Raw genomic sequence first — 20,877 nt, 5'->3', positions numbered from 1 at the left:
TAAATTATCATATTTAGCGAGAGCAAAAGGAAGTTTTACGACAGCAATTGCGGACGTGGAAATACGTCTTTGTCGATTTGCAAATTTGACGTTTTTGCTCGGGCGCGTTTACAGTACCTACGTACAAAATATCTCGCGCTTCAGTAATAAAGATGGCAATATAATTTTATGACTGCCAAAGTAGTGACGGCTTATACGCCCTCGGGACGAGTTGTGTTTATGGTGAGTAATGTGGCTGAAAGCTCTAAAGTCATAATCAGTGACGTAATCGCCGTCGGCGCTTTTTTTTCACAGGCATAATTTTCCAACCATGGAAAAAAAACATTTTGGTAAATATAATAAAAGGGTTTATTATGCTAAATAATATGAATTTCTGAATAATTTATGAGCAACAATAATGATCTTGATTTAATATACGAAAAATATCCGTAATTAATTAATACGTATTAATTTATTACAAAGTTTAAAAAGATTTTAAAATAATTGATATAAATATTTTTAATGAATTTATAGAACTATTTACATATTTTAAATAACAAATATTATGACCTTATAATAGAAACATCAAACTTGAAGTATAAATGCATTGGAATTATATTAAAAATGTATTTTAAATTATATTCTCTCTTATTTTTTACATAAATACATGATACAAAAGGCGTACGTTTGTATATACCTAATATTCACCTTATTACGAAAATAATCACATCAGATCCATCGTAAAAACAAAACTTTTTCTTCCCCCTTTCTTATTACAATCTTCTCTTTTAACAACTTTCGCGTCGTACCTTCACAATCTCGCCATTATATGACGAGATTATCTTTTCTATTGCGTATCTCCTTCGTGTTTTCATTAATACGAGCTTATCCCTCACGGAAACATACATTATCCGTCGAACCGTAATTGTTATGCTTTTACCATAAATTCACCGGCATGTTATATATTAATAAATAAACCATACAACACACATTAGATGATATCTTGACAAATAGCGTTTGGTACGCTTCGAATATTAGTTTACTGCTGCAGCGAATTCGCAAAGTGCATTCTTGAAAATGCTATGTAAATTTCCTTCTCAGAACGTAATTTTCACTCCATGTTTACTGTGGCTAAATAAGAAAATAAATGTGAAAAATTTTAACGTTGAAACCGTATATTGTCTGTGTATGTGTTTTTTTTAGGCGAAGGGATATTGTTTCATATTTTGTGGGGTAGATTAACAATTTCACAACGGTCGCAGCTTATCAACACATTTATGAAATTGATGAACAAAATGTGTTTTAATAAATAGATATTATTATTTATTCAATAATCGTTTTTTTGTCAATCCTTTGTGATTTAGTCCTTAACTAATAATAAATATATTTAAAATGCGATTCTGGAGGTGAATAAACGCTGTATTTTTATTTCATTTATCTTTATCACTTTCAGTCTTTTTGTGCATAAAAAATTAATTAATATTATAAGATCTTATCAAAATATGAAAACATCAAACAACTTCGTTTTTTAAAGTACCAATTAAAAATGTAAGATAATAATATTTAGCTTGGCTTGTGCAAATTTTTTAGGGTAACTCACTATTATGCGCCACTAATTAACCTATTCAATTGACTCGCAAATATGCTTTAAATGCTTATTATAAACTTACGTATTTTTCTAAGCTTATTTTTTTTAAATAAGATAAATAACACGCGATTTAATTGGTGTGTTAAACATTAACTTAGTTGGTTACTTATATATAATATTTCCGCTAACACAACTAGTGTTTTTTACAAAAATTCTGAAATATATAAATTTATTGATGCTTTCGAATCTATAATGGCTTATTTTTATGTTTATTTGTTACTCTGATTCAGATTACTCAAGGGTGCTTAACAATTAAATTGCTGCAAGCATTAATCTCATTACTATATATATAAATTAATTTATATATGACTTGATATATTGTTCAATCAACCTTAATACTATTTTAAAAAATGAGCTTGGCATAACATCCATTTTGAGTCAATGCAATAATTATTTTAATATTTTGCTAACCCTTTCAACGCGAAGCCTAGCATATAATGGATCTTATCATACGTTTTTTAAATAATCTAATAAAAAACAGTTGTTTTATATGAGCTTTATATATCAGTGCAACTTATTATGTAACGATTTGTGGTATATGAATATTTATGTTATATTTCTCAACAAAAAATATATTTTTAATACCTTTACATGATCGTATATATAGAAATCTACCCAATTCCTGAAGCCTTTGTTAGAGGGGAAGATTTTCATTAAATTCCTAATATGAATCAGAACCCATAAAAATGTAGGTACAAGTTGATAATTTGAACTACGTGTAATTAACGTTATTTAATAATCTACTTTACTCCTGTGATTGACAGATACACTATAATTACAATAATAAAGTTTTAACATTTTTTAATATATTTATAGAAATTTTTTTTAACCATATTATATAAATATTAGAAAGATGTAGTTCAAAAAAAATTATACATCATCGAGAAGATATATGTATTGATGATTATAAATCAGCATCTTAATATAGAGAAGCACTGGTCATCTGTCATAATTCAATTTAGTCCAATATTTAGTAAAATCATATCTAGAAACAGATATTAAATTCACTTTTTATAAAGTATAGTTATGTTCTTTGCTTAAAGAAAATCTCGTAATAATCAAAGGTATTATTATTTGCAATGTAAAATAATCATACATAATATTTTTTTTATATTTTGTGGGACATATGGACATATTAAAATATGGTTTAGTACAGAACCCCATTTTTATTTTACTCTAGGATATTTAACCAGTACATTTGAGATATTAAAAAAAAAATTAGCAACTCGTTTTGACAAAAGAAAATTTTACAGATCACTTGATTACTTGTGAGCACAAGAAAACTACCTTTTTGGTTTTAAAGAATACGCTACATAAAATAGGTATATCGTGCGTAAAAACCGTTATAGTATTGTACCCTTTGCATTAATGATCTTTAAAAGTTCACTTATTTATACATATTCTATAAATAAGTTCAAGATATTTTAAGAACATGTCCATCATATACAACAAATAAAAATATATCCATCTATATATATTTTTAATTCCATAAAAATGTAACTTCAGCTTGAATCAGTATAAGGGAGAAGAGGTGAAAGACAAAATAACAACATATAATCAAAAAATGACAGAATATTTTATATCATTGCTTTACCTGACCTGTCGACCGAACTTCAAATCAGCTGACATTGCAAAATCGATATAAATCTTACAACATGAACTTTAGTTCGAAAGACATTGATCTACTGACCTGATGACGTACCGATACGCTGACGCTCACGGACGAGTCCTGACCCCGGCGTCGATGTGAATATTCCATTATCGCCACCGCGAACCGTCGACCTATCTCTACGGCAATTTGAACTTAGCAGTCCCAATAATGTTTACCTGAATTGACTTATGCAAAAACAAATCTTAAGCAAACTAAATTCTTAATCAAAATATAAAATATATTATAAATCAGTTTCATTTTTTCAACAATTGTTTTTTCTTATATCAGGCTACAAATTATTTGAATGTATATATTTAATTCAAGAAGATTTATGACACCGAAAGGGTAAAACGAGCGTTAAAGGGGTTATGTTAAAGCGTCTCGCTTTGGCCGTAATTCCGGGTTGATTATCTCAGTTTGGCGCCTAAATCGAACACGCCCTACGAGATAGTAAGTTACAACACTAGGGTTGTGTTATCTGGCACGCGGCGTGTACCATTTATGATTTTGGGTGTTAATTGTCGGCCGGCAGTGTGGTCGCCTTCACAAAGCAATTTGCAGCCTTTATCGCGATGAACGCGCTGCCTGAAATATTATCATTTATTAAAACCACGCCAAAAGTGTTGGGCAAACATGGCGCTGGCCGATGATAATGCCCATGCTATAACTAATTTATAATATTCAATACAACACAACTAGTATCGCAGTTATTTAAATAAGGAATAAAAAATAATATAGTTCTTTATAATCATATAATATATACCTAGATCTGCGAAGTATGATCTGAAGCATAAGCGTATTAATAAATAGTTTTGTAATGGTTTTAAAGTTAGTTAAATTAATTTAATTGAAATTGTAACATTTTTTCTTCATAAATGTCTATATATTAAATATATAATAAATGTAACTTTTATAGGATTAATAAATATGTATACAATGTATAGTATTTTTATATAAAATATAACATAAAATCTGTATTTAAATATATTCTACAAAAAGTTATATTTTTTTGGTATTCTGTCAAAGCATCTAAAAAACATTCAATAACAAAATCGATGAGCTCTATAATGCAAAAACTTATTGAGCAATTAAATATTTTTTTAATTTGTATCGTGTCTTACAGATTATCATTAAATCGATCAACTAATATTAGGTTTTAATATGTCATAACTCATTCGATATAAAAAAGATCAAATTCTTCGATGTAATATTTCTTTAGCACAAATCTAATATTAGACAGATTCAACGTTGACTTCCATGCAAGTGATTTATTGGCCCCATCATTATTTTATGTCTGTGTTTTTGTATAAAATAATATTTGAATAACCCCATTTAGTTATTTTAACCGCCTGATATTAACCAAAAAATTTGCATAAGCTAGTTTTAATGGCCGGCCATTAAAACGATCGAATCAACCCCCGAATCGGGTTTCGTGGGTTAAATTGTATTTGTATTCATTGCTTTTTAATGTAATAATAGTAATATGCTTTATGCTATATAAGTAAAATTATATTGACGTAATTCTAGCGGCCATATTGCTCGCGCTGTTATATAAACAAATCTTATCAGAGAAATAAAAATAGTCGGAATTGCAGATAAGAGATAGCGGTATAACAGGTGAAAAAATCTAGCGCGATCGATTTACCCACCAAGGCAATATAGATGTAATATTTATTCAACAGAAAAATATAAATTAATATTCTTAGATAACCGGTTATATTTTTAACTAATATATTGTTCAAACACAACGCATTTTATATCATACATATGTATATGTGCAATAAAATTTAGTTCTTCAAGATCAACAAGCAAAACTATTTCCAAATCATCACAAAAAAAATGATTAGGATCAAAAATGCGATGTTGTATTTGAAACCGTTAAATACAATTACAGCAATTCTACAATATACATAAAAGTTGTTTTTTATTATTTGTACAACAAGCATCAGCGATAAATGATTGATGTATTTTATAATTTCAACAATGAAGATTTTTTTTTATAAAATAGTTTTTTGCATATTTTTTTTCTAAAACTCGAAAATCATAAACTTATCAAAAAAAATATTAATATTACTAATAGACAATATTTTAAAATGCATAGTATTATTGAATTTATAAAACATATATTGCATCCAAAGCTGTGGTTTGTTTTCTATATCACAACACCGTGTTATTACTAATAAAATAATAATTTCTCATATTTTGCATATTTTACATAAATGATAAAGGTAATATACATTGTTAATTCGGGTTATTATTTATATAAGTGCATTTTTTAATTTAATATGTTTTTTATCGCTACGTGGCTACAAAAAAATAACCTGAGATTTTTATAGCATCCTTAGTTTTTGTTATATATTTAATTTACAAATTTTTAGTGCTAATATTTTTTACCGTAAAATAAAATCATTAATAAAAAAATCAATTTCTAGATATATTTTATTTATTGCTTTATATTGACTAAAAATTTTGCAATAAGTATATAATTTTTCTTATAAATAATCATACATACCACCAAAATTATATAATATTATTAAACTTTATTAAAATAAAACAGGAAAAAATACTAAATTTTTGTAGCTTTTTATTACATACATGAAAAAAAATGTGTTCTATTTTATGATTATGTTAAAAAAAAAGGGAAAACTTTAATATATCTACATTAAATAAAAATTTATTATTATAATATTGTAGGTTATGCTTTTCATTAAAATGTCGATAGCTATTTCTGATAAATTTCAAATGTATTAACATTCTATTACAAAATGATTAAGTAATGCCTTTAAAATCTCAGTTTTTGAGAAAACTTGAAAAAAGCATAAACACATTTTTAATTGGCCGTTCTACTGAAAGGGGCGACATTAAGTATGTTTCTAAGTTTAATAATTGAATACAATATAATAATGAAGCATTAAATATAAAATTTAGTAAATTTAATAAGTATCATTAGAAGAAATTCATAACGTAATATATAAATTTATAAAATGAACCATTATTGATTTAATAGATGCAAATGTAATTAAATAAATTTGGAAAATAATAGTAGCTAAATTAAATTATTTATTAAATAAAGCACTCTCCTAGGAGAAACACCTGAAAATTTTAAGATTCCTTCTATTATGCCTATACATAAAATAAAAAATAGTAAAAAGGTTGAAGAAATGAGACCGATTAACATTATCGCCTTGAATAGATAAAGTGATGGAAGAAGTAGTAATTAAACAATTATAGGTTTTTATTATTTCTCAAAACATCTTATGTGAACAATAATCGGTATTCAAGTAGTGATAAATGATTGTTTGTGTGCCAAGGATACAAACAAAATCATTAGAGCAGTTTTCTTCGAAACACTAGAAGAATAATATCGAAGAAATTAGAGAATATTGATATAAGAAATAGTTTTAAGGTAGTGTAATAAATATTAAAAAAAAAGTATGCCTACTTCAAAAAGAAAATAATATCGCACGGTGCACCACAGTGGTCTAAATTGGGACCATTGCTGTTTAAATTATATAAATTAATGTTTTAGTATTTATAATTTAGTTAGAAAATAATATGTTACAGAGTAATTTAATAAGTATTTAATAATAAATAAAGATGTACATAAATTTAATTTTAGAAATAGAGAAAACTTAAGGATAGTTAAGTATAAGAAAATGAGTACGGCTAGGAGAATTATTTACGGAGGTGTAAATTTGTATATTATCATTCCTAGAACAATCTTCAAAAATAAAACTGTAACGTGTTTCCTCAATGGAATAAAAAAAACACCGTACAATAAGAAATAAATTATAATATTAAGTATTTTTTTCTGTTTATTTTTTATTTTATGTTTATGTTATATATTATATGTATGTTTAGTTAAAATTTATTTAATGTAAAAATAAGCTAATAATCTAAGTAAATTATTAAAATAATAATAATAATGTCATAGTAGTTTATATAATTCCTTGATAAGCACAATATGCGCTTTAAGTTATATAAGGATAAATGTCGCCCTGAAAGACACGAGCTCGCATTTCAAATGTATTACATCATTTTTTAATTTCTATTGTGGCTAGGATATCGTAATTTGTGATTATTATTTATTTATAATTCCAATCGATCGTCACTAAATTTTCTAGATTTTCCTAATCTCACGGATGAATATCACAATGAACAAATAAAATCGAGCTAGATCGTACATAATAATTATGAGCTATTTCAGATTATACAGAATATTATATTTATCTATTCATCAAAAAAATACATAAATCTTCTTTCATCAATCATCAACTTATACAGATTTTTTTTGTTATAAATTATAAGATTATAGAGTAATTTCAAAACTGAATTTATGTAAATTAATGTGATTGCATTGAAGTCATTATTTATTTTTCAAAATTTTAAGTATGTAAAAAATAGTGATTGTTCTTGAAAATTACTTCCACGTGTTTCACGCGCATATTCAATGATTTCAATGACATTGATCCAATAAGTCACAAGTTCGTCTGCTTAGTATCTTCATTTCCCGTTATAATCGAGAATGTTTTGCCAATACCGCTTATTCATCGATTCGTTATCGTTATATAGACGAGAAAATAACAATTATAATATCGCACTCACATCCAAAGTCTCAATTATTCCGCTGACAGTCTAGCGCGCGTGCGGTTGGTCATATTGTTGCGGAAAGCGGATAGGACACACACGTAACTCGAGACATGTAAGCGAAATGTAAATTTCCTTACGCTAAAAACCCAGACGTAACCCTATTAGACAAATTAGCTTAGCTAACCTAGTCGGTTTACACGCAAATAAATTAAGGGTAGCGACACGCAAAATTTAATTAAGTTCGGTTAAGCGTTCCTCAATCCCGCGTGTTATACAGTGATTTTGCTTAGTTTACTACAACCATAAATCAGTGTCACAAAAACTATAATTAAAAAACACAGCATAATTTCTAAAAATATTTACTTATTCCCTAATAAAACTGTAAATAAATATGAAATATCTGGCTATCCATTTTTGTGATATATTTGATTTTATTATTAGATATAATATATTTCATATTAAAGTAAAGAAATAAGGCCACTAAAATATAAATTAATTATATTATTCGGTGTCCGTATCAGTGCCGCTTTAACTAGGATCCGTGTGACGTTGCAATGTGATTAAATTGACAAATGTTGATTTCGATAAGTGAAACGAATATTCTGTGCTGTGTGTGAGAAACTTCTGATTTGTTTCGGTTTGAGAGCAGTTGAAATATGATGAAATGTTATCGTGATTTTAAAATAGATAAAAGTGTTTTCAATCAAGAATAAGGTCATTTATTGCCACTGATGTACTGATTTAATACATTATTATATATCCGTTTAACTATCGATATGGTTTATGAATAATGACATAAAAAGTTATGTTAACAGTTAATAACAGTATTGAATCTAGTTTAACTCTGCATAAGCTAAATTTATAAATCTTATTTGCATGATTTTTGTATTTTAGTTTTAATAACTCGTATATGTGTACATTATTAATTAATAAAATTCAATATCTATTTTTTTTTTAAACCTTACATCTAATCTATAAATGATAATCAAGTATTTATACTTAAGGTATTTATCTAAAATATTGATAGTGAAATATAATTCCATATAATAATAAAAAATTATCTTTCTGATTTTTGATAACGTTTGCAATGTGTATAAGTGGATTATTTGTATGTTTGCTTAAATATAATAAATTCAAACATAACATCTACGACAAATAAAATTTTGCGATTAGAAAATATACTAAAACTACTACTACTACTCAAATTGTAATAATAAATATATTGAGTTATGTTCAACATTTGCTATTTATGAGCCATTCATAATGGCAAATGAGTTATTTGGATTAACTCCAAACGTTTCACTTTGAATAAGTAAATTTATGACTTAAAAATACACTAATATTTTTTTGTTTAGATTTAAATAGCTTACAATTATGTTACTAGTATTATACTAAAAGCAATGGATATAACACAGTTTTTTATAATCGCAATAGCGTAGTCCGTAAGATCTAGACTGGTAACCCAGAGGTCGTGGGTTCGAGCTACAGCAGTAAACTGGATTTTTTAATTATAAAATGCGCTAATATTAAAACCAACTCCAGCATTATAGTGGCATATATTAATTACAAATTAAAATATGTATTTAAATAAATGTTACTTATTCTCAATTTAAAAAGTCTGGTGGTCATTTCTTAATTGTAGGTATTTATTATTTACTTTAATAATTTAATTAGCTAATATAGCTAATAATTTAATTAGCTAATATAGCTCCGTACAATATTTTCTTATAACTATCTATCCTTTAATTATCTTTATTTTTAGTATTAAATCTATGTACATTTTGATTTCTTATTAAATACTTAAAAATACATTTTCAATATTTCTTGAATATTTATCAATCATACTTTTACTAGTAAATCTATTTTAATTTAAAACTACACTCATTGCCCTATTTTGTAATTTTTGCAGCATCATTTTATCTAATTTACTAATTATATCTAATATTGTTTCACAATAATTAAATGGGGCAATATTGTAGATTATTTTTATTGTGTTTATACTAAACATATTTTTCATTCTGGATAATATACCTATTTTTTACTATTTTATTTTAATATGTAATTACAATGATTCTTAAAATTAAACTTTTTATCAATAATTATTTTTAAATATTTTATATTAACAACTATTTTTATATTATTATTTAGCAAATATGTATAATTAAAAAACATACATTTAATTTTATTCTCATTTAGTATAAGTACATTATTTTTTAACTATATTTATATTATACATAATCTATTATTTAAATTATCTTCAATTTCTTGTATTAAAGTGTCGTCCACATACAGATGTGTTTTTATTTTTTTATAATATTAATTATATTAATAATATATAATTTAAACAGCAATGGTCTCAATTTAGACCTCTGTGGTACGCCGTACGATAACATTTTCTTTTTGGAGTTTATTTTAACTTTTTGCTTTTTTTTAAATAATTATTAAACCACCTTAAAACTATTTCTCTAATTTTTTTTAACGTTATTCTTCTGTTTATTATTTCGAAATCCATGAAAATTTCTCAAGTGATTTTGTTTGTATTTTTGCCTAACAACCAATTATTTATAACTATTTGTAATCCAGTCTTAGTAAAATTATTTCTGATTGCCTTAGCCACTTGGTACAGGTTTTAACGCTTTGAGCTTACGGCAGTCAGGTTACAACACAATATCAAAATCATACAAAAAGGAACTTACAATAATACTGATATTTTTATGGTAACTATAACATGATTTATTTATATTATATTTTTTTAATTTTGACCCTTAAAAATTATGTAAAAATGTGTTTAGAAACAGACTTGAAATATAGAATAATTAATTATTACGCATAAAAATACAATTATTGTATTTAAAAAAAAATTATAGCTTGGTAATATACTTATATAAATTTACTTAATATTAAAAAAATGGTATATTTATTAGAAGACTAAAATTAATTGTAATAAAAAATTAATTTTAATATATTTTCGTATACTTTATTTCTCTTATAGTAAATATTTTTTAATGTAGAATTAACTATCTCTACAAAACTAATATTTGTACTTTAAGATGTACTTTGTTGTTTTAACTGATTTTTTTGAAATCCAGTGCTAAAAATTTGTTCTGCAAATATAAATATTCATGCTATTTATTAACAATTATCATTGATTTGGCGTTAATTTTAGGTTATCATTCCTTTATAATAAATAGTTATAGCAGTATACTAAAAATAAATATATTTTATTATTACTCATATATATTATTAATATAATTTTACTTAATCAGCCAGTTAAAATGTATCAAACAATTAATTTAAATATGCATATTTCTAAAGATCAGAAATTCACAGAATTGTAACGTCACATCAATACAACACTTAAAATAAATTAAATCAAACCCAAATCTAACCTATAAAAATAAACCTAATTAAAAGCTATGAGCTGTCTACTAGGGAATTCTAATATGATTATACAAAAACACCAGTGAAATTATAACTTTACTAGGAATTAAAATTCATTTTTGACAAAAATTTTAGATATTTAAAAAATATATACATATATTGAGCTTTTGCCAGATTTGTTAATATTAAATAAATATGAGGCACAAATAAAACTTTAACCATGGTAATATCCATTATAGTATTATTACTATAAATCTAGTATGTTATTTAAAATTGAACATTTAAAACATTTTTTTGTATGTCTCTAACCTTATTAATGTAAGCCCTGCATCAATAAATGTTGTTCATTACCGAAATAACAATTGCTTTTATTAAGTGGCTTAGATGTGTCCACCTTTTGCTTACAATATCATTATAAATAAAAATCAGGAATAGTGATTTTTAGCAGGACTTCTGTATTATATTTAGCAGGAGCTATATCCAACATATTGATGATTTTTAGTGTTAAATATTGTAATAATGTGTTCAATGCAATGTTTAATTTTCATAAGGAAAATATTAGATTATTTATTATTTTATCTATACCGATAATAAATATCATTGAAAGATAACTTCTTAAAACTTCTGACAAAACAGCAGTAAAAACGGATCCAATCGTGTATGACTCAATAAATTCAAAGTCATAAAGAGCCAAAATAATATCTAAAAATTGCAGTTTTAGTTTGAATGCCTTAAACTCAAAGCTTTGAATTTTATATTTAAATTGTTACTATAACTAATCGCAAGATTTTAATCTGGTTTCTGTAAATCAGTGATACTAGCATATTACAGTATAAATATGAGGCATAGAGAAAGCAAAAATCTTAAATGCTCATAACACCAATCTATATGCGATAATAAGATGATAATATAGTCATTCTACTTTCATTGTCCAATGAACCCTTCTCTTATGTATATTAAGAAATGCAATCTGTATCCATTGTTTGAGTCAGTTGTGACATTTATTTGTCAGGTTCTTTTATTCCTTGTTTCAGTACATCTGCTAGTCATAGCACTGATTCTTCACCTTATAAAAATATATGTAGGTAATTAAATTTAATTATTTTATCTACATTGCCAATTCACATAAAAGTGTGCACATTCACCGCAATTTAGATTCGTATAGCGCCACTCGTCTTCGAGAATCTAATTGTTTTTTTGATGTTGTTTTTGGTGTTGTGTTGTCAAATAAAAATCATGGTGTCTGGGAATCTTAAGCGTGTCTTTTCTGTTGTTATAGGGTGTTTCGGTGAGTGACGAGTGGCGAGGGCGGTCGGTCGGTAGAGAGCAAACGCACGGACACACACGTCGGACGGTGGAAGAGACAGATAAAAAAAGTGTTAAGAGATAAGATAAGATAAGGTCGCCAGGGGCGGGGGGCGATGCCTCGTAGCCCTCGGCTTGGCCTCCGCCCGCGCAGGTGACACCGGTGTGCCGAGCCGTGCGCGTGCTACCAAAATCCTCCTCGGTTCGCAATCTAGGCGAATCAGTGCTCAAGATATACCTTGTAGTCAAACATTAGGTTGGTGCAATGTTAATTTTGGTTTTCGACTTTGAAACCCGTTATGTCGCTGACGTAATAACCATCAGTCTTAGAATGACGCGCATTTTGGTTTCCCCACTGTGAACAAAGCTTAAAACGCATCATCCTACGACTGATTATTCGTGACCTTAAAATTAAAATCTGCACATTTTGAATTTCTATTTTTTCAACACACATCTGTCAACATGATACATTATATCTATCTATCCGTATTTTTTTATTAAAAATATATGTATGCTTATCTAATATGGATCAATATCGATGTTTTAGTTATACTCATATTCTAATAATTCAATTGATAGAGAATGAGTATAACTAAATTATGCAGTAGTGTAGTTTTCATCAACGTACTTTTCTGGCAATTCCACTAATATTTTCAGTGTTACTTTCACTGATTGTAAAATTGTCTTGAAGCGCTTATTTGTAATCAACTTATATTTTGGAGTTCAGAGATTTCATAGCATAGGTTAAAAAATCATTTTAACCTAAAAGTATAGTGAGCTAGTGTATACTTATTCCATTAAAATAACAACTATTTTAATGCTAACACTTCAAACTTATGACGTAGCTTTTTTGTAAAAAATAAAATTTTACATATTGCTAATTTTTCAATTAGAAAACATATATTCTGTTCTTAAAATTAATTTTATATTTCTATTTATGGCAAATATTCATAGTAAATTCCAAAGTTGTGTCGAATTCTCCGATAAATCTTTTCGACAGTCATTCCTTGAGTAACTATAAATCAATGTATTTTGAAGGATCGAAAAGTCTCAGAGAAGGTTCGACAAGGTCGATACACAAAAGAACTTACGTTGTCTTGATGGTCATTAGATGCATTTGCTAAAATTCATATTCACATTTACTTGAAGAAATTGTAATGGTATTTAGAATCCGTATCAAATGCATCAATTTTTCTAGATATGTCTTTTTGAAAATGTATTTACGGAATCTACAAGTTTTATTTTGTTACATTCAGATTGACATCTTTCTAATTTCCACTTCTCTAAATTCCAGTTGATTATTAACATTATGACAATGTTTTTGATCAAATACTCGAAAATAATGCGCCAAATCACCGTCTTTGCTCTCAAACCTTCTTTTTTTGATAATTGAAATAGAATATATTTGGAATAATGGGAAGATTTTTTCTTGAATCTTTTTTGTGAAGTTAACCTCCACAAAAACGAAAATCACTTACAGCAGCAAGAGCGCATTTATAATACGGCTCAATGTTCTTCTTTCTACAGTATTTATATTTTTTCATTTACCTTCTACAGGTCCATTGTGCGATTCTGTAAGTCCAAACTTAATTCTGATAATTCTTATAGCTTTATACATCAATTCTCGTTCCAATAAAAATTATGTAAAGCAGACATTAATTTTTTAGTTATATTTAAAACTTGTTCTATGAAAAAATCACTGATTATATATAGAACAATAGTGAGAGCAGAGTGAAATAAGTTATTTCCCCCAAAATTATTATTATTGTTTCTCATTTCTCAATGTTTCCCATTTCTCGAGAAATAGGAAATTGCTTAAGAATTCTCAAGATATATAAAACTCTGTATATATTATTTATATAATTACAGTATATATTTCTGTATTTTTATTTACAACAATTTAGGGCAATTTAACAACAAAACATTTTATAAAATGTTCATAAAAATAAAAAATCATATTTTTTTTAAAAAAATTCTTAAAAAATAGTTCTCAAGATAAAACACTAGTTGTTTAAATCATACTTATATTATATATTAAGTTTTAGAGCCTTCATATTTTTTTGATGTGATTTCTGGTAATTCGTAGCTAAGTCATACTTTTTCTGCATTTTTATATTGGTATTACAATTTAATCAAAAAATGTTTGATTGTATCAACACGAGATAAATATAACTGAATCAAAAAAAGTCCTTTCACAATATTTAATAATTTATGTTATATTTATCTATAATTCTGAATATGGTATATCAAATACAAAACATATATTACACTTTGTTTGAACAAGGTTGCAAAATAATCATACTTAAAATGTCAATTTTAATTTCTTTCTAATGAAAACTTCACTCCAAATATGTTTGTATATGTTTACTTATTTACAAAGACTAGTTAAGCATTGGATTTGTGTGACCACTTAGTTATACTAATTTATAGAATATAGAAAAAAAATATCAAAATTTTCTATATTTTGCGTTTTGTTAAATGATTTTGAAAATGATGTAACTACAAGGGTTGATCAAAAAATACGGTGAATAATTTTATTATCAACAAAGTAATAAGCTTACGTCAAATTTTAATTCATCTCCTTTAAAGTACTCTCCTTGGCCAGTGATACACTTATCCCAACGTTGATTCCATGATTGGAAGCATTTTTAGAAAGCTTTTTTCGGAAGGGCCTTTGGTTGCTTCATCGTAGCCCTCTTACTGTCGGTAAAAGTGGCAAAACGTTTTCTTTTTCGCACTGTTTTATTTTTAAGAAGAGCCAGAAGTCGGATAGTGCTAAATCCGGAGAGAAATGGGAATGTGGACAGAAAGGAATCTTTTTTTACCAGACAGCGATCTTTCGCGGATCAGAATCGAGGTGTGGCACAGCGCGTTGTCGTGATGACCCTTCTTTCTGGTCTCCCTGTACATCTTTTTGCAAACGTTCCAGTATGCCCTAGTTATATTCGGAGTTTACAATGGTTCACCTTGGAACGAGCTCTGATCGCACTATGCCCTCACTATCGATAAAAACAGTTGGCATGACCATGACGTTCGACTTTGACTGACATGTCTTCTTAGAGCGAGGAGAGTTACTCAGGTTTCGTCTCAGGATCATAGTCATATACTCAAATATCATCTCCAGTTATAATTTTAGCTATAAATTCCGGATCTAATCAAGAGGATCTTTTAATTCTGTGCAAACTGACACACGATTTTCCTTCTATTCGTCAGTCAAACGTCTGGGAACAAATTCCGCACTCACTCGTCTCATTTGCAAATTATCGTCCAATGTCCTACCACCTTGTATATAGATGACCATTAATAGTACCCCGTCTTTTACTTCTTTGAAGTTAATTTACAACTCTAATGTAAACGGCCCCCCACGGTTTGAGGCAAAACTTGTTCACTATGTTAGATTTTAGTTATAAGCGTTAACCTATGTGATTGGTATACTAATGTAAAGTTGTGCTATTGAAGAGAAGTATGCGAAATGTGCAGATTTTACCAGTTGAAAGTTTATATGAATGTCGCCGAGTGCCTATCGAAAACCAAAATTTGCCCTACACTGTCCTAATAGTGTGATGTTTTCTGGTGAAGGACGCCCGGTGGGTGCGGTGCGGTGCGCACGCCCAAGGCCACCAAAGTGTCGCTGAAGACGGGCTCGTCGGGGCTGGGCGCCGCGGCGGCCATCGCCGTCAGCAGCCTGCTCAGGGAGGCGCTGCTGCGTGACGCGCTATCGCAGCGGGGTGCTGCCGGCGCCGTGGCCGGCGTACAGTGGCCCGCGATGCTGCACTCTCTGGATGCGCTCGCCGGCAAGATATCGCCAGGCGTGCTCGACGGCAATGCCAACCGGCTGCCAACACCGAGCAAGGGCGGCTCTAACAAGTCGCCAACCGATGTCACAGAGTGAGTACAATCACACGCACTTATAAGCATGATCTTAATATGTTAGATGATAACGGTTCACTCATAGAAGCGGTGGAAGTGCCGCATATTGGGGCGAAACATTGAATATAGTACAGAATTAAAATAAGTATTGATTTTTATTCATAACATCCCATAGATTTTAGCAAAAATCATCATTTCGCGTGTCAGCAATCAGTGCGTACGGTGAAATACATTCCCTTTCGCTCGCTCGCTCGTAAAGTGATGAGAGTGAGTGAGAGATAAGGTAGTGCGTTACATGCGTTCCGCACGCCCACTTTTTCTCACTCGCTCTCGTCACTTAACATGCAAGCGAGCGAAAGGGAATCTATCTCACCATACGCACCTGATTCTGATACATAATACGAATCAATTTAAAAAAAATATATTGTATGACTTAAGATATTTTTTAGTGCAACACTAGCTTTTATACATGTAACGGTAAATCTATCAGGATAGTATTCTGCTAATGTTTTGTATAATAGGAGAACTTCACAGTTTTTTTCATCAAGAACATTTTTTAACAGCTGGTAATTGTCTCTAGATATATTTATAGCAATCAAAATAGCTAGGGCTTCTTCTTTGGATAAAAATTGTGCATATTGTATATGATCTTCAAGTCGAGTTAATAAACTTTTCATTGATTCAGATAACAAATCTTTCACTTTTTCAATAATATTAGTTTTTGTTGTTTCACCAATAGATCTGTCCTTGCATATATGAAAATTTAATTTGATCGACTCCAGAATGTCGAATCAATTGTGTGGCTTTTATTTTCTTTGTTATTTCGTAAAATTCTGCATAATCTTTACATGATCTACCTCTTTAAATTCCAGATTCTGTTAACATGTCTGATGTAGATAGATCCTATATTTTCGAAGTCGACTATGAACTCCGTATTTAGCAATTCTTGGTTATTGTTGATGAAACGAACTTTTTCTTGCTGCAGCAGCCCATTTTGTCTTAAGCTGAAGCTAAAGTGTTTTTTTTATGTTTTAAGTAGGTTTGCTTTAATGCAGATATATTGTGTCTCAGTCAAGTTAAAATGCTCGTTTAGGATTTTATTTGCATGTTTTCCATGTTTAATAAAAGCCATAAAAAGGTCAAAAATATTGATCTTTACAGCCATATTTCAAAATTAATTAATTAGTAGCACTTGTATCTAGTAAACTACTGATAAATACTTGAATTTCAGTCATTTACATATAATAAAAGCCACAAAATTACGTTTCAATATTCTGTGTAAAATGTTTTAAACTTATTATTGTGGTAAAATGCTTTATAAGGTCAGAATATAAGTATATATAATGATAATAATAATGTAAACAGCTTAGCTCATTTCCTGTGTTCGATAATTTAAAAAAAATTATTATCTGTATAAAGATAAATGATATAAAATAATGATAAGTAATCATATTATCATCTACTATTATAAATTATAATTAAAACCTTGTTTTCCTTTTGATTATAATTTATTATAATACACAAAATATAAAACATTACTCGCAATATTCAATAATGTGTATTCTATTTTACTTTCAGTATGTTACAAACGACTAATGATGTTTTATTATTAAATTTCTGAAAAGAAGATTATATGAAAAATTAATATTCATAACATGTATTTTCAATGTACTAAAACTGACATTTTCTTTATATTTTTATTTGATTAAAGTAAATTATATGATACTAAATTTCAGGAAAACACTCTCATTGGTATAGGAGTTATTGAATTTTGAGTTTATTCAGAGCGTTTCGCTCCAATATGCGCCGCTTCTTCAGCATGTTCCAATGAATCGCTGCTTCTCCTGTGATATGTACAATTGTACATATATTATTCATAGAGTAAAATTCTTTACAAATTCCACTTAAATAGTCATGTCATATGAACAAATTGTAGCAGTACTGCATATTCTATGCTTTTACCTTTTTTCTACAATGCAGAATTATTAATTAAAAATCCAGTGACCGTGTCGTCTAAAATTATCTATTGGTCAGTTAGATTTACACTGAAACATAAATATATATTTTTAAATTCTGAACTCAATGTTAGTTCCTCATTACAATTAGCACAACAACTGATTGAAAATAGTAATACAAAATAAAGTCACTATTCTAAAAACAGTATTGCTATTGTCGTAAATTCACAGTTGTCACGTAGCAGACTCTATCTCAAAGATACATGTTATTTATTATTTAAAAAACTATTTATACAATAGTATAGTTCACCAAACTATAACTTTTAGTAAGGGAAAAAAATATTCAATAAATATGTGGACCATATTTAAATAAATATTGAAGCTGTACTGGTTATAAAATTAATATCAAATACTTAATGATGGATGTTAAAGATGAAGCTCAATATAAAGTGTTCTAGAGCTAGGTTTTTTTGCGAGCTTATACACAACTGTATTTTCGACATCAGGAAGAGTCAGTGTTCTTAGTTAGTTAAGTCGGTAGTAACATCGATCCAAAACCCAGGATCATATTTTAGCTCTCATGTCATCAGCTCGTAGCTCGTAGAGTCAGTTAGTAGCTGTCCATGTTGACATGATTGTGACCCATTTGGTAGTGATTGGATCAGCTGACTTTAAGGGCGGTCGACGAGGAGATTATTCTCACGTCACGTCAACCAACCAATTAAAGAATAGTAAAGAGCAGTTCATGTACCGCAGAATAAATCATTTTGTACGGGAAATCTGAATCTTTATATACTAGATTTTTAGCAATATTATTGCGCAATCTCTCTCTTGAAAAAATATATGCTTTGATGCAATACTAAATAGGAAGTGAATAAAAGGCGTTGTTAAAAGTTCAAATACAATTTAATCTAAAAATTCAGTTTATATTTATTATGTGTTCTTACTGTTACAGTGATTATAGCATATATTACCACTCACAAGTCTTGTGACTATCTTTGTTTTATTATTAATTTGCTAAATGTAATCTTTCAAACCTTTGACCTGACCCCAAACGATCTTTTTTATTATTAAAGCCTTATCAAACAAAGTGCATTAAACGTATTCATTATCAATACTAACAAAATATATGTAAAACATTGCTACTGAATTTTTTATCGAGAATTAAATACATAGTGCATATTCCTCTAAAATTAAAACAGCTATTAACATTGTTTAAGAAAGATAAACGTGCATATTATAAGAGTATGCGATAGAAACTGACACATTTATAACTATATTTTTTATTTTAAATATACACTTTAAAGCCATGCTCTAATCCAAATCATAACAAAAATTAACAATTAGTTTAAATTGTTTTATAATAGTATATCACAAAGTAATTTGTACGTACTGATTAATTAACGTATATCTGTGTATATATTTTTATTTACTTTATTTAAAAAAACATAATATAAATAACTGAAAAATATATTTTCATAAAATTTGCAAGGACTAAATCAATTAATCATCAGTAGAATAATTAAATGGATTAATAAATATTGTACACATAACTCCAAATCAGGAATTAAAAAATCAGATGGTAAAATAAACATCTGTAGAGTATTGGCCGTGGGTATCAAAAACTAGGTTGAGCGAAAGATATTAAGTCCGTTGAATCAAATTTAAGTTAGTTTTGTTATTACAATTCCATATCAATAATATGGCTTGATAAAGTGCCATAAGTCATGATATATCTTTATAAGTTCATTTGAATTAAATTGGTTGACTAATTTCAGTTGATTAAAATCGTTAAAAATATTTGTGGTTTACTTAAATAAATAAAAAACATCACAGTTGAAAAATTGTAGAAGTAATTTTAAAATGTATCTCTATCCATCTGAAAGTCATAACTGGATATTTTAAATTAATATTTTCATCTAAATAATATGCCCCATTATTTTAGCTAATGTATATATTTGCGTATATTTTATCACGTATTTTTCTACACAGAAGTAAATCTTTTCATTGACGCATTACGAGAGTTCCGTAAATTTACGTCTTTTTACAAAAAATACGAGAATGGGAGCGCCCTACGTCATTATAATATTTTCAATCGTTTTACCGAAAAACCTTTCGAATAAAAGAAAATCCAATCGAAAAACACACACATTCACACACAAAAAGAAAAAAAATATGCCTTGTTCGCGATTAATATATTTCGCACGCCGTATGTCGGGCAAAATTGTATTTGCGATTCATCTCTTTTTCATTTACACGCGTACTAAACTCAACAAAGGCCCGTCTCGGCGACACCGCAATCGAGTTAGGAAAATTGTCTTTTCCAGTTTCCCGGGTGCCCATATTCGCCATTTTTCACCCCCCTCTTTCTTCTCAATATCGGGCGAAATGTTTCGCTATTGCGTGGAAACGTATTCAAATCGACACGCTATCGCGACTGATAAAACCCCAGACTTTTCCGAACCCACGCGCCGAAACTAAGGTCCGATGTATTCATA

The 20,877-nt window shown here is 28.3% G+C and overlaps 1 protein-coding gene across 14 annotated transcripts in view; it reads left to right on the top strand.

The window, feature by feature from the left end:
- The window catches only part of LOC148232911 (CUGBP Elav-like family member 1), a 263,128-nt gene that overhangs the window by 147,264 nt on the left and 94,987 nt on the right, over positions 1 to 20,877 (top strand). For 10 of the 14 annotated variants that reach the window (XR_015810521.1, XR_015810518.1, XR_015810520.1 and 7 more), the window contains exon 2: positions 16,134 to 16,442. The exons of 1 other annotated variant lie outside the window; for it this stretch is intronic. Coding sequence is in view for 9 of the 13 variants with exons in the window: in XM_088190745.1 (XP_088046871.1) it covers positions 16,134 to 16,442 (309 nt within the window). In the remaining 4 variants the exon portion in view is untranslated. Of the gene's footprint in view, positions 1 to 12,528; positions 12,811 to 16,133; positions 16,443 to 20,877 lie in introns of all 14 variants that reach the window. 3 more of the 14 variants (XM_088190749.1, XM_088190748.1, XM_088190747.1) reach the window with 1 other exon arrangement.

This window comes from Plectrocnemia conspersa, unplaced genomic scaffold (assembly GCF_051122295.1).
Source record: "Plectrocnemia conspersa isolate PC_06_02 unplaced genomic scaffold, ASM5112229v1 ptg000008l, whole genome shotgun sequence".
NCBI lineage: Eukaryota > Metazoa > Arthropoda > Insecta > Trichoptera > Polycentropodidae > Plectrocnemia > Plectrocnemia conspersa.
Note: the sequence above shows the minus strand (reverse complement) of the source record. Positions and strands in the feature narration are given on the sequence as shown.